This window comes from Fusarium coffeatum (genome assembly GCF_003316985.1).
Source record: "Fusarium coffeatum strain FIESC_28 chromosome Unknown BRIP53273_contig_269, whole genome shotgun sequence".
In the NCBI taxonomy this organism is placed as follows: Eukaryota; Fungi; Ascomycota; class Sordariomycetes; order Hypocreales; family Nectriaceae; genus Fusarium; species Fusarium coffeatum.
In genome coordinates this window covers 1-12,612 of record NW_022158060.1, presented here as the reverse complement: position 1 = coordinate 12,612, position 12,612 = coordinate 1, and the positions used below count along the sequence as shown (strand labels likewise).

The 12,612-nt window shown below is 46.1% G+C and overlaps 5 protein-coding genes across 5 annotated transcripts; 3 read left to right on the top strand and 2 right to left on the bottom strand.

The window, feature by feature from the left end:
- Positions 1-1,356: 1,356 nt before the first annotated feature.
- On the bottom strand, positions 1,357-1,740 carry FIESC28_09800 (uncharacterized protein; the record flags this gene model as incomplete). Its single annotated transcript, XM_031163935.1, has 1 exon — positions 1,357-1,740. The coding sequence occupies one exon, from the start codon at positions 1,738-1,740 to the stop codon at positions 1,357-1,359; it is 384 nt and encodes a 127-aa protein (XP_031011998.1).
- A 1,016-nt stretch (positions 1,741-2,756) lies between these two features.
- Positions 2,757-4,164, top strand: FIESC28_09799 (uncharacterized protein; the record flags this gene model as incomplete). The annotated part of the gene is made up of 6 exons (XM_031163934.1): positions 2,757-2,930; positions 3,018-3,158; positions 3,205-3,476; positions 3,533-3,728; positions 3,819-3,932; positions 3,985-4,164. The coding sequence occupies 6 exons, from the start codon at positions 2,757-2,759 to the stop codon at positions 4,162-4,164; spliced, it is 1,077 nt and encodes a 358-aa protein (XP_031011997.1).
- A 535-nt stretch (positions 4,165-4,699) lies between these two features.
- FIESC28_09798 (uncharacterized protein) lies at positions 4,700-5,700 on the bottom strand (the record flags this gene model as incomplete). Its single annotated transcript, XM_031163933.1, has 2 exons — positions 4,700-5,499; positions 5,553-5,700. 2 exons carry the CDS (start codon positions 5,698-5,700, stop codon positions 4,700-4,702), a joined length of 948 nt encoding a protein of 315 aa, XP_031011996.1.
- A 1,666-nt stretch (positions 5,701-7,366) lies between these two features.
- FIESC28_09797 (uncharacterized protein) lies at positions 7,367-8,298 on the top strand (the record flags this gene model as incomplete). The annotated part of the gene is made up of 2 exons (XM_031163932.1): positions 7,367-7,680; positions 7,725-8,298. The coding sequence occupies 2 exons, from the start codon at positions 7,367-7,369 to the stop codon at positions 8,296-8,298; spliced, it is 888 nt and encodes a 295-aa protein (XP_031011995.1).
- Positions 8,299-10,456: 2,158 nt separating this feature from the next.
- On the top strand, positions 10,457-11,204 carry FIESC28_09796 (uncharacterized protein; the record flags this gene model as incomplete). Its single annotated transcript, XM_031163931.1, has 2 exons — positions 10,457-10,763; positions 10,849-11,204. The coding sequence occupies 2 exons, from the start codon at positions 10,457-10,459 to the stop codon at positions 11,202-11,204; spliced, it is 663 nt and encodes a 220-aa protein (XP_031011994.1).
- Positions 11,205-12,612: the final 1,408 nt, after the last annotated feature.

The window sequence follows — 12,612 nt, the reverse complement described above, 5'->3', positions numbered from 1 at the left end:
TGTTCTTGAAAACCTTACATGGATCCTTTGTGGAACAGGGGGCTTTTTATTCCATCACATACTATGTGTTTAATCATGAAGTTGCTGGGAGAGACAAACAAGAGTCGAAATGTTGAACTTTGCACATCTTCTCACAAGTCAAGTCCTTAGCCTGTTATACAAAATGCAGTGCATGGATCTATTGGCACAAACAGAATTCATGCTGAATTGGTTCTACAAGGTATCCCCAAGTCCGGATCCATTGGTACTCATGGTAAATGGAATCGACCTCCATCGCAAGGGAACTCTTGAGACTCATCCCTGGCAGCCATGGGAAGGTATCGAGGGTCAGTCTTACCGAAGTTTGGCCTCATGGCGGCGCGGCTCGTACTTTTGGGATAGAGATCGTATACAGAGTCTTGGAGGAATTCCCCTCTAGATGATTCGTTGAATTAGAATGAGAATCTAGAAGCGATGGTGGTATTTGATGGTCTAACCTTTGGAGTGCAACTGTGGAGTCCAAAGCGACAAGCACATGTATCTCCTTCATTGCTCTTCTCTGGGCACCTGAAGATTGAAGGTTTCTGAGTGGCTCATTAAATTGCTGCAGCAAATTCCCAAGCAGGTAAGTAATAGAAGAAATATCCTATAAAGTTTCGTCTAAGATCACATGCAAGAACTAAATCATTTCATCCCTTATGCTCTCAACGACAATTCTTCTGACACTCAAACTGCAAGACTATGCGCGTCGAGGCGCTTCGGTGGGTCAATAACGTCACCTTTCGTTACGATACTCGATTACCAGCAAGTCTGGGGGACGTCATATGAGCTGCCAAAAGATTATATAGGCTTTACTCTTCCTAATGGTTCCAAATTCGAGGAAGCTCATCGATAGGAAAAGTCTTGAAAAGACTCCAAACTTGGTACGCTATAAAAACTCTAGACGCAGGGCTTAAAACATAAGATTAGCTGCAACACCACAAGAGTTCCACGATTTGCACAAAAAAGACAAGTAATCAAGGACGTCTTTTTCTCAAATGATGCAAACTCCATGACGATCGGCCTACAGCGAGACGCCATGAACAGGTGCAGAAGCTCATAGGTGGCGAGATATCTGATGTGTACCCCAGGCGTCACAAACAACGGAGGACTCTACTCTGCGATGCTATGGTCATAGCACTTAGCGCGTGAGGTTCAAGCGACCCAAGGAATCTAGTGACCTTTGGACTATAACATCTCTTTGAGTGCATGAGAATTGACCTGTGGGACCACGCGACCGAGAGTTCCAAAGTAGCTATGTTTAACTGCCATTGGGCCTGGCTGAATCTTGAGCAGAGCGCCACGGAACTGGCTACATGTGCTACCAGGCTATAATATTCACATATTCAAAGCCACTCTTTCCTCCCCGAATGGGCTCAGGTCATCAGACCAGCTTTTAACTTCGGTGCCACCCAAATCGGTGCAGACTTCCGGGTTCGTTTCCACAAGGACGACTTTGCCTTTGCAATCAGATTCGGTCCATCCTGCAAGGTAGTACTTGCCAGCCTCTCCAATGCGGATAATCGCAGAGCCGGTTCCGGGGACAGTCCTGTTGATGCAATTGCCTTGGGTAGAGAGGTAGCTGTAGCTCGCTGCACCGCTGCAGTCGGCTGAGTCGGCGTAGAGGCGCGCCCAGAACACGATTGGCTTATCGGGAACGCCTTGGGGCGAAGCCATGACAAGGCTCGCGAAGGCCAGATTGATGAAGGAAGTGGCATACATTCTTGGGGAGTAGGGAAGAGAATTATTGTAGCTACTTGGTCGACGATGTGTCTGATTTTGAGCCCACGGGTTCAGAACTACCTTCTGCCTGACCCGATGGTTATTAACAATGAGGATGGATCAAATAACTGTTGATTTCCTAGACTGAAACGGCTCGGCTCTTGTGTTCTTATGATATACGAAGAACAGGAATAACATTAGGCTATTTGGAGTTCCCAATATGATGAAAGGCCAAATGGTTCACGTAGAATTACCCGATAACGCAATGATGATTTCGGAGGATTCAGCAATGTAACCCAACAGCTGACTCTCACTCCTAGTACTAACTGAAATTCTCCTGTAATGTTACAGTGAGGGGAGTAAGCTATGTACGGTTAAGTATCTGGAAGGATTGTTTGGAGCCCTTAAGTACAGAATGTAGCTAGTTCGTGAATCCTTCATGCCGGCCGGTGGCACATGGCACTGATCGAAACCACAGATGAGTACTCAATTTGGAGCACCTGACCTCTCCTAGTGGAAATGACTGAGTGGAAGAATCCTTCAACATTCCCTTTCTGGTCCGGGCTTGGAGTCTTGTAAGCAATCCAGAATGTCTTTAACCGCCAACGGACGATTACACTCCGAAGACCGGAATCGGTTTTAACATCTGCAAGTCGACGAGTCATGACTACATTTAGGAAGATGAATGAGCAGGCGGATCGCCAGAACTGAGGGCAAGGTAAGATAAGATTGGACCTTGTATCCCAAGACTAGGAGATCCTTACACCATGGACTTTTAGAACATTGAACATGTTATTTGGGACAGAGTGATTATTAATCGAACAGACCATGAATCTGATTTGAATGGTAATAGATAAGATAAGGATTTCAAGTCAAGGTATCCTTCTATCAGCGACTGTCACTGTCAATTTCTAGTTGCCCGGCCATCCAAAGTTGGGGCATCACCAACTCAATCCATTTCAACCTCACACCTCACGCTGGCCTGAATGATTTGTTGACCATTTCCCGACTTCACCATGGCATACAACGACGATAGTCACATTCTTTCTTGGATACGCGACATCCCTTTCAATCCTCCCTCACCGTCGCAACCGCATCATCGCAAGCGCACACCCTCTGACTCTGAGCAACTCGCGTCGCCGCCTTGTTCGCAAGAGTCGCGTCGTGCTAATTTGGGTGTCGAGATGCCTGTTCCACCGGTCAAATAGCCGCGCCTTCGCGATACACCGTCTCGTTCTGAGAGTGACCGTCCTTCAACTCAACAATCTCCAAGCAAGTCACTGTCAGCTCTTGCCGTCGCCGAAGATGGAGTCGAAGTAGCGCCACTCCAAATATCCGACAAACGAATTCCTCACTCTTTAATCGCTCTCTCTCGCAATATCAGTAACGTTGTTGGCGTTGTTCCAAAGTACTTGGAGGTAAGTCAACTCACGTTCATTTCAACGTCCAACTGACACACAGCAGGCCGAGATCGCCAAGCTGAATGAGAGAAATGATTCACCCTACACAGATTTCGGATCCCATGTCTTTCTTGACTCAGAGAAGACATACCTCCCGCATCTAGCCCCTACAATCGAACTTGCAGCTGTTCAGCTCATCGTCGCAGGCGCTGCAGACGCTTGTCGCAACCAGTTTGACGAATCTGGTTGGAATACTACTGTGCACGCGCCGCTGCTGTATCTTGTCTTCTATGGTAAAGAGTGTCGTGGGACACAGCTGCACAGGTTTCAGGCTTGGTATGTTCCTTATCAGACTCATCCTCCCGTGCCGTTAAAGCTAATTTCACTTCCAGTACCCGTGCGGGAGTTCAGCCTGCGTACCTAATAAACAACGCCCAGGGCAAGAAGGTACATTTTGTCTTCTACGTCGATGCCCAGTATGACAGCGATCCCCAGCCACATCAGCTGATCAATAAAATCCGGCCGATTCTCAAAGACACCTCCATCGACCATTCCAGCCAGGCAAGTCTCTGCGCTCACCCGATCTCTGTCAGTGTTGAGACCAAGAGAGACGGGTCCAACGCCGAAAAGGCACGCCTACAGCTGGCTGTGTAGCACGCAGCCCAATGGCGAAAATAGGTCAAGCTTTTAGGTGACAAGGTTGATGAGCTGGAATTCATTCCCGGCATCATCGTCCACGGGGACCAGTGGTTTTTCGTTGCGTCAACCTACAGCCGTTCTACCAACAAGACGGTAAGTGTCCTCGCACGTTTGCTTCGCTAGCAATTACTGATTGATATTACAGATCCTTTGGTATTCTCGAAGCTGCTTTGGATCAACAGATGCCTTGTTGTGGACCTTCAAGGCGATCGCTAGCATCCAGCACCTGCGAGCTTGGAGTGATGAAATCCTTTGGCGGTGGTACAAGCAGCACCTTCCAGCCGCTCATGCGTCTCTGTGCTCTACCAACACGTCCATGACTTGAACAGACCAGCCATAGGTGGATTCGACCGTTCAGTATTCGTTCCATCTGTCGGCGCGTGCACGCCTGTCACTAACGCCATTGCCTGGTTTGCGTTGGCATCTTGGAAATAGTATCAACTTGGGTAGTACTGATTGAGAGAAGTTGGTTGTTGCGAGATGGCGGGGTGATTGGCCAGACTGTTGTAGATGTAACGAGCAAAGAAGCGATGTCTTGGACTATGCAGTCTCTACCTCTCAGAGCTCGATTGGCATCTGAATCTTGACCTTTTTCGTGGAATAGCGCAATACAAGCTACGGCTATATCTTGCACAGTAGCTTTACCTGATAGAACTCGTGTCAGGAGGAACGCAATTAATGTGCAGCAGTTTCCACATCACTTTCGCAAGGTATCGTTGAAGACTGAGGAGTTTTTTGTACACCACGGTTGCTTTTATTGCTATCCGTACACGTCTTACATTGGGCCAGCGTTTGATTACTCCCCAACTGGGGACCAACCACTGGCCTCTTGCATTCTTTTAACTGGACTGTTCCTGTGATCATTCTAGATACAGTGGCCGTAAACCCCTCTTTGCCAACAACAAGGCTACATACTGTTCCTCTTCAGAAGGGAGTTGGAAATCATCTTTAAGCATCTCCTTATCCCATCCTACCCAGGCTCTACCAATCACACCCTCATTCGTTATTGAACGATTCCCCATTGCAATCGAGATCACTGTCTCCAAGTTTAGGAAGCCATACTCCTCAGAGCCCTCAAGTGTCTTACCCACAATCTCCCACGCCTCGAGCTCATCGGAAAGACGACGTATCTGCTCCTCAAGATGGAAGAGCAACTGGGTTGCCCACCTCAACTCTGCCGTGGCAATCCTATAGCTGTCGCTTTCAATACCAAGTCGTTGTTGTAGGAATTCACCCAGCTTAACCGTCAATTCGCTGGCCCTACCAAGAGATTGGTGCGCGCTGTAAAGAGAGATTTCCAACGATCGAACCATGCGGTGCATTTCAAAGGTGGTATCGGTCTGTATGTCCAGTGCTCCGTAATAGAGATTGGCAATGTATCTCGGCGGGCGGTCCATGTCCTTTCCAAGTTCTCTTATACACGAGTCCAGAATGCTCTCTAACCACTGAAATGTGTACCAGTTTGTTGTCATGGAAGGATATAACAATTTGAGCTCTCTTTCGAGATCCCGCATCATAGACAGGAGGTCGTCAATATCGGCTTGTTCTGCTTTACCGTATTGGGTGAACCCTACATCGCACGCTGGAGAGTCCCACCAGTTCCTCCAATGATCGCTTCCGCCACGACAGGCTTCTGCCCATCTTTTGGTAACGTAGACTGCTAATGAAAGGTTTCCCTGGTAGTAATCAAGGAAAAACAGCCCATGGCCATACCAGTAACTGGATCTCGCTTCATAGAGCAATTGAAGAAGAGATCTTCTACCTGCGCAAAACATCGCCCTTGGCTTCCCAAACCCGCCGCAATTCCCTGGACGCTACCGACAGATGCCTCGATGTTGACCCTTTCCGTGAGTCTCTCCATAATTCCGATAGAACAAGCCAGAGTTATGCAGAGTCTTCGAGTGAGAATAGGAACAGAGGACCACTACCGCAAACTCGATAAACCTGGTTTTACAGATTCAAGTCTGCAGTATGCCTTAAGATGTACTGTATCCTTACCAAGGTAAATAACGTCCTCTATCGTTGTCTCGGGAACGTCCAGTCGGTTCTAAAGCCTATCCTCAGCTACCGGCCGCTTCAACTCTTCTTCGAGACAAATATTTGGCTTCTAGGTATTGCAATACTACAATGGAAGGTTCCCCTTCCCCTTGAAACTCATTTCTCACTATCGGACGGCTTGAAAAGTTATTTTAGCTGCGTAGTTCGAATACTGACGGTGTTGTTCAAGGTCCGTCTATTGCTCTTCTTTTGTTATCTAGCCTCCATTCTTGGTGTCCCTACTTATCTAGTAGGTTATGCTGCACTATTTCTTTACTTTGTTTTTTGTACGTTCTTAGAACTACTTCCTAGCTATCGTTGAAAAACCACAAATAAGTGCAACAAGACTCGCAGACTCACCCTATTGTAGCTCCTGATTGATTAAAAAGGCCCAATGTGAGTTTTGAAATGAAAGAAACTATCCCAAACACCATGATTGCCACCCTCACTGTAACCGCCTTGACTCGTGCATGGAAGTGTCAACTCAATATAGCGAAATCTTACTATTGTTTGAACATGCCCAGTGTCAGTCCCGGATAACAAAAATTAGTAAAGCTGTGGTCATTTAAATTTATTCCTGCTTAGTAAAAACATGTCATGTTGTATTCTGGTGGATAGAGAGAAAACGTCCTTTCCTAAATTGTATATATAGTTTTACAACAGAATTATTATTAGAAGACTGAGTCGATTCCATCTTGGTGCGTCTCGGTGCCGCTAGACTATCTAATACAACATCATGGCAACATAGTTACAATGTGCTGGGATATGTGGTGCAGGGTAGCCTCGTGGAAATGTCTTTACCTGTGATAAATACTTGTATACATCTATACTATTGGCATTATTAACAGCTTCTTGTTCATACTGTCCTCTCGCTGTGTATCGAGAGCTCTGTTGCTCTCTTCTGCAAGCCCTCTGGAGGACCTTTAACGTCGCACCATCGCCTTTTTGCTCGAGTTCTTGCTACATGTGAGAGCTTTTTGGCCGCAATGTATCCACCCAGGATCCTTTCGCGTCCTAATACGAAAAAGAATGCTATAGTAACGCTAAAGCCATTTGCATAAGCTGAACTCATCTCCTGCTACGTATTTCATTAATGCGCAACTGGGCATTATATTTGATAAAATAATACTAACGCTTCCTGAGCAAGTTAATTAAAGTTTTACTTGTCATAGCGTGCAAATACCCTGCTTGATTCAGCCAATTACCAAATGTTTCCATGCTCCATTCTACAATCACATTTCATTCTGAGGTCTAGGTTGGTCCAGGTACCACTGGTAGGATTCAGGTATGCAGGCTAGTCTTGTTTGACGAGCCGTGCTAACCGACAGATGGAGCCACATTCCTCCTACCTGACCGCATGCGGCAATCTCGCTTACTGGCTACATGCGGTTAGTATGTGTAACTATTTATATTAATGCTGACCGCCGATCCTGCCTCCCGTCCTTATTCCTCATCTTCTTGGCATTGGTTCTTTATTCTCTTTACACAAGATGACTGACCTTTATCCTCACAGAGGCTTCATGCTAGATACAGGCAGGAAGTTCTTTCCTGTCAAAGCAATCCTCCAACTACTACAAATTCTACACCAATACAACTTCAACTACTTCCACTGGCACATCTACGATGCGGAAAGCTTTCCTATCTTATGGCCAGAGTATCAGGGATTGACCGATGCCAGTGTGAAATACAGCTGTACTGACGATTACTACACATTCGGGGACATTCGGAATGTCGTGCTGCATGGAATGAGTCTTGGGATCAATGTGTATCCTGAGACAGATATGCCTGGTCATGCTGATATTTTGTAAGTTATACCTCTGTAACATAGAGCTCAACTAACGTATCCAGTGGTGTCTGGAAAAAGGACTTGGTGGTTGGCGAGACGAGTCTCGATGATCCAGATGCACAGCTCGACATCAGAAAGGAAAAGACGTTTAAGTTCGCCAGCAACCTAGTTTACACTATGGACGAGGTCTTCAACTCATCATATTACCACTTCGGCGCCGACGAAGTCGAATACTTTTATAACACCAAATCGGATAATAGCCTCTTCAATAAGTTCCTTAACCGCCTCCCTGCCCTTGTTCCTACTAAAACGCCTATTGTGTGGGACGACCCGCTTACCGACTCTGGAAAAAACATCAAGCTTTCAAAAGACTGGGTCGTCCAAACTTGGCACGGGGGCGCGACAAAAAAGGTTCTCAAAAAGGGCCATCGTGTTATTGTTTCAGAGATGGACGCGTTCTATATCGGAAACGCAGATGCTGAGAAGATTGCAAAGTTCAAGTTTCCTAAGGATGATAAAGTACTTGGTTTCGAGGTTGTTTGGTTCACAGGTGAGGATGACAGGCCAGGAGATATCAAGAAGAGCTGGGTCATGGAACCCATCAAGGCTGCTAGTAAGATTAAGAGAAAGAAGTAGGAGAACTCGAGATAACTCTGTTAGCTAGAACTCTCGGCCGCTAGAAAATTAATCGCATTTCGTCATTTGACTTGATTACTGTCCTTGAAGCTACCGAACTTATAAATCCCTGCTGTCCTGACATTGTGTGTAACTTTAATGGAAGAACGCCTTACCTACTCACGCTAGTGTTCAGCCTTGGCTAGCGTCGTTCCTTGACACAGCCTCCATGCCGAGGGGCCTCCTGCCTAGCTGGGTAGACAACAAGAATTGTTCGTCGCATCATCCTCATTGCTAGCAAAACTAGTGTCATTCTAACAACTAACGACAGGTAGTGCGGATAAACCCAAGTTATGATTGTATGACATCCTTAAGGGTGAGATGACTGCCACCCAATTCTTCCCATTCAGTTACCAATGTCCGTGCCTCAACCACACCCTGTGCCCGTGCGTACAGCACGATCATTGTGACTGGATCAAAACTACGAGAGGCCGCCCATCGGCCCATAAGCCCTACCTGAGTACTGGCCTCAAGCTTCTCAGTGACATTTTGTCTCTCACACGTTGTGTTGGGCATGGTTTGTCTTTACTTTGTAATTGGACTTTTATACAATTAGAAGTCTCTTACCCGTATCAGGACATTTGCTGACCTTGTCAGATTGATCTTACCGCCAATCAAAGGAGCGATGTGGCGTTGTTCCATAGTGCCAACTCATTCAGCTGGTTGGGCATCAATACCGAAGAGTCTGAATGGCCACGAGCCGATGGCCTCACGTCGGCTGTAATTTCGGAATGCGCGAACGCGTATTAGCGATAATGCGATGCAAATTGATGGAATCTGGGCATGTATATATCTCAGGGTTCTTCATCTGATCTCGAACCATCTTTCTTTTTATCTACATTGAACCTTACTATCACTTGAGGAAGATTGATCTGCGCCTGAACAGATATTACGCTATTGAAACCGTGGTAATTGAAGAGATGCCTTCTGGCAACCCACCGACATCATTCGACATGAGTGCCAACTGGGACAATGTTCTGCGAGGGCCAGCATGGCCGGCGACAGGTTTAACATCTTCACAGGTACGTCTAGCTTGCTCCTTTATCTTGAGCTAGAAGTCGCACGCATTTCAGCGTCATCATTGCAAGCCGCATGGTACTTGAGCATACAAACTTATGACTCAAGCGAATCTTCAGCCGAAGTCACACGGATATTCCTTCTTCAGGACTTTCACTTCCATGGATTACAGACAGGACCCAAGGACTTAATTATATGTATGTAGACAGGATCGGACCATGCTGACAAAGAAAATCTTTGCAGAATACCAAGGGATGGACCACGTATACGAAGGACTTCTCTCTGTATCATCGCCCCAAGGATATCAAGCTATGGATTCCAAGCTATGAGCTTAAATTACGGAACTATGGACCTTTTTTACCGGACTATGGAACATTCTCACGGAACTAAGGATCTTTCTTACGTTCTTACCGAATTATGGAACTTTCCTACCGCGCCATGGATCTCAGATACAAGGAATGTCTTGATGGTATACTATCTATACTCATCCACCGGGTTAAGTACTTACCCGAAGCAACCACCTCTGGACCATAACCTACACGTAATATTTACAAGAAAGGTAGCTCTCCCTATGTCTCGTCTACGAAAGGTTATCTATTAGAGATTGATAACTAGAATTATTCGTTATGGGCATACCTATTTGGAAGTTCTATATACAAAAGCCCCAGCACTCTAATCATATCGACGTGAAGATCTCCACTAACTTCAACAAGGGTCCCTAAATGATTTTCCTCGGGCTTGGCTACACGATGGGCGATGGACACGACATACACCAATGATGATGGCCTGGCCGACCTCCAACTGACAATTGTTCCATAACAGGCCACTCGCGGAGGACCCATTTCGGGCCGCAGAAAAAGGAAATTCACTGAGCCGGATGTCGCTTACGACGTTGGAAATGGCGAACGACACCAACGGCCATTGGTATTACCCAGCCAAGGGGATATCGCACCTGTCCAGGCAAGGTTCGCCTGCCCATTTTTTAAAGGCCCTGCCAACAGATCAGAGCTTCACCGCGCTTGCTTGGGTCATGGGTGGACCAAATTACATCGTGTCACGTAGGTTAAGTCTTTTGCCTCCTGCAGTCTGTAAGTACTAAGTAATGGTACCACACAGGGAGCATATCCAGCGATGTCACATCCCGGAAGGTTTTATCAAGTCCTTGATCTGCAACCGTTGTCACCAGGGCTTTTTGACACAAGACCTGCTTGTCCAGCACCAGCGCCAGGAAGATGCATGTCCTATCATGGAACCTGACGTTACTGCAGGCAAGGTCACCCTGGAGCAAGCGGCCAAGTTGACAGCCGCCAAAAAGAAGAAGCCCAATATGAGCGACGAGATGAGGTGGTTTGGCTTCTACGACATTATTTTCCCTGGCCAGGACCCGGCGCATAGGCCATCAACACCCTGTACGATTGACCATTTTCCCTTTTTCCCAAACATAATTTAAGAGGGCCCCAGCGAGTCAGGCGATGCTGACAATTCATTGCACAGACCATGAGCCTTTGATCAATCCAACATCGGACAACTCCAGTGCGCCAGCCTCTATCAGCATTTCTCGTTATCGGGATAGCTTTATTGGGCCGTCAAACTCAACAAAGAAGCGGAAACTGGAAGAAAAACTTAAATGTTGGGGAGTTCCAGACCCACGGTTATGCAGAGTGATTGCAGCCAAAGTACAGGAATATCAGGTTCAAGATCTTCAAGACTTTATGGAGGCAAGTGCCGATACTTCCAATATTGAGGTTGCCACCGAGTCCAACCCCCCACAACAAGACCTGGATGGCTGCTGTGAATTCGACTTTGCACAATTCAACGCATCGGACCTGTTCTTCGACCAGGATATTTGATAAGCTGCTAGCTTTCTCACTTGATTCTGGCTAGAGACCTATTTGGAAAGAACTTGGTATTGATGGATAATTTCAAGTTAGTGCTGTGGATTCTACAGTTTGTCGATATGATCAGGCGTTTGGGGTCTTTCTTTAAGGAAGGAGGTTTATAAACAGACACTTTTGTATGCAGGAGGAAGAAATGACAGGAATATGTACTTTGATGCTAGGTAGCAAATGTATCGAGAAGCTGACCAAGGTTACAGTATTGTTACGCAGGGTGAAATGCAACGAGATAGAGATCTCAAGATTCATAGAGGGGCACAAATCGGGCTAAAATACGGATAAAACAATCCTGCTAGTTTAACAAGGCTTCAGGATTCCTACCGAGAAAGCTTTGTCAATTGTATCGACCACTTGTCTTGGTGAAGTCGGCCATCGATCAGATTACTCCAACCCTGCTATCCGACCTTGAATATGTTCACAATGGCGTGAACAGGTATTGGAAAGTGCATTCCAGTATTCAGCAAAGAATGCACCGATGAACAGTTGTGTATACATATGATGACAACACTATTATTAGCTTTATCAGAGTCCTTTGTAACGAAGTACAGTTGCTTATTCGGCCGTTGTGTTGGGGAAAATCGGGCAAGAGCCGTTGGAGACGAACGTTATTTCTTTATGCTAACAACAAGTCATCACATACTGAAAGGGCTCTGGATATGTTCTGTTTGACACTATTGAGAGAGACTCATAGCACAGACTGTCATTGGATCATTGGAGCTCATGTATCTGATTCTGGAAGGCGCACAAGACTTCGCAATGTTTGCACGGCGATTCACAAGTACCTTGTACTGTTTAGAAAGTGACTCAGTTAAGTACCATTGTTCGGAGTTGTCTATGCTGTGATTGACAGGCGAACGTGTAATTAGAATCACGCCGAACATAGCACTCTATGCATCACGGGCAAGATTTTACAAAGTATAAATAGCCACGAATTCCTACCACTTGATTCTACAACAATCAACTCGCAACTCACAACTCACAACTCACCAACTTCAACTACAAACATCATCACCTTGCAATACAAAATTATCTCCTTCAAACTGAACAACAATTTAGACAAGTTCCATACCAATCGTCAATATGCCTATCCCAGGTGTCAAGTGCCCAACCTGTCTCAAGGACGGCAAAACGGTGTGGGTTAGTCCTGGACGCAACTGTGGCTATTGTCAGACCTACTGCGAAACCAATTGCTAGTACTGGAATTTAGAGCAACGGGGGAAGTAGTGGTGGAAGCTACTCACTCGCACTTCTTTAAGACAGTGTTGAAATAGATCATAGGTGGACTGAAGAATGCCAAAGAAATGGGACATAGTAGGGAAAGCTCGAGAATGCAGGCCTAGATAGTTTACCAAAGAAAAAAAAA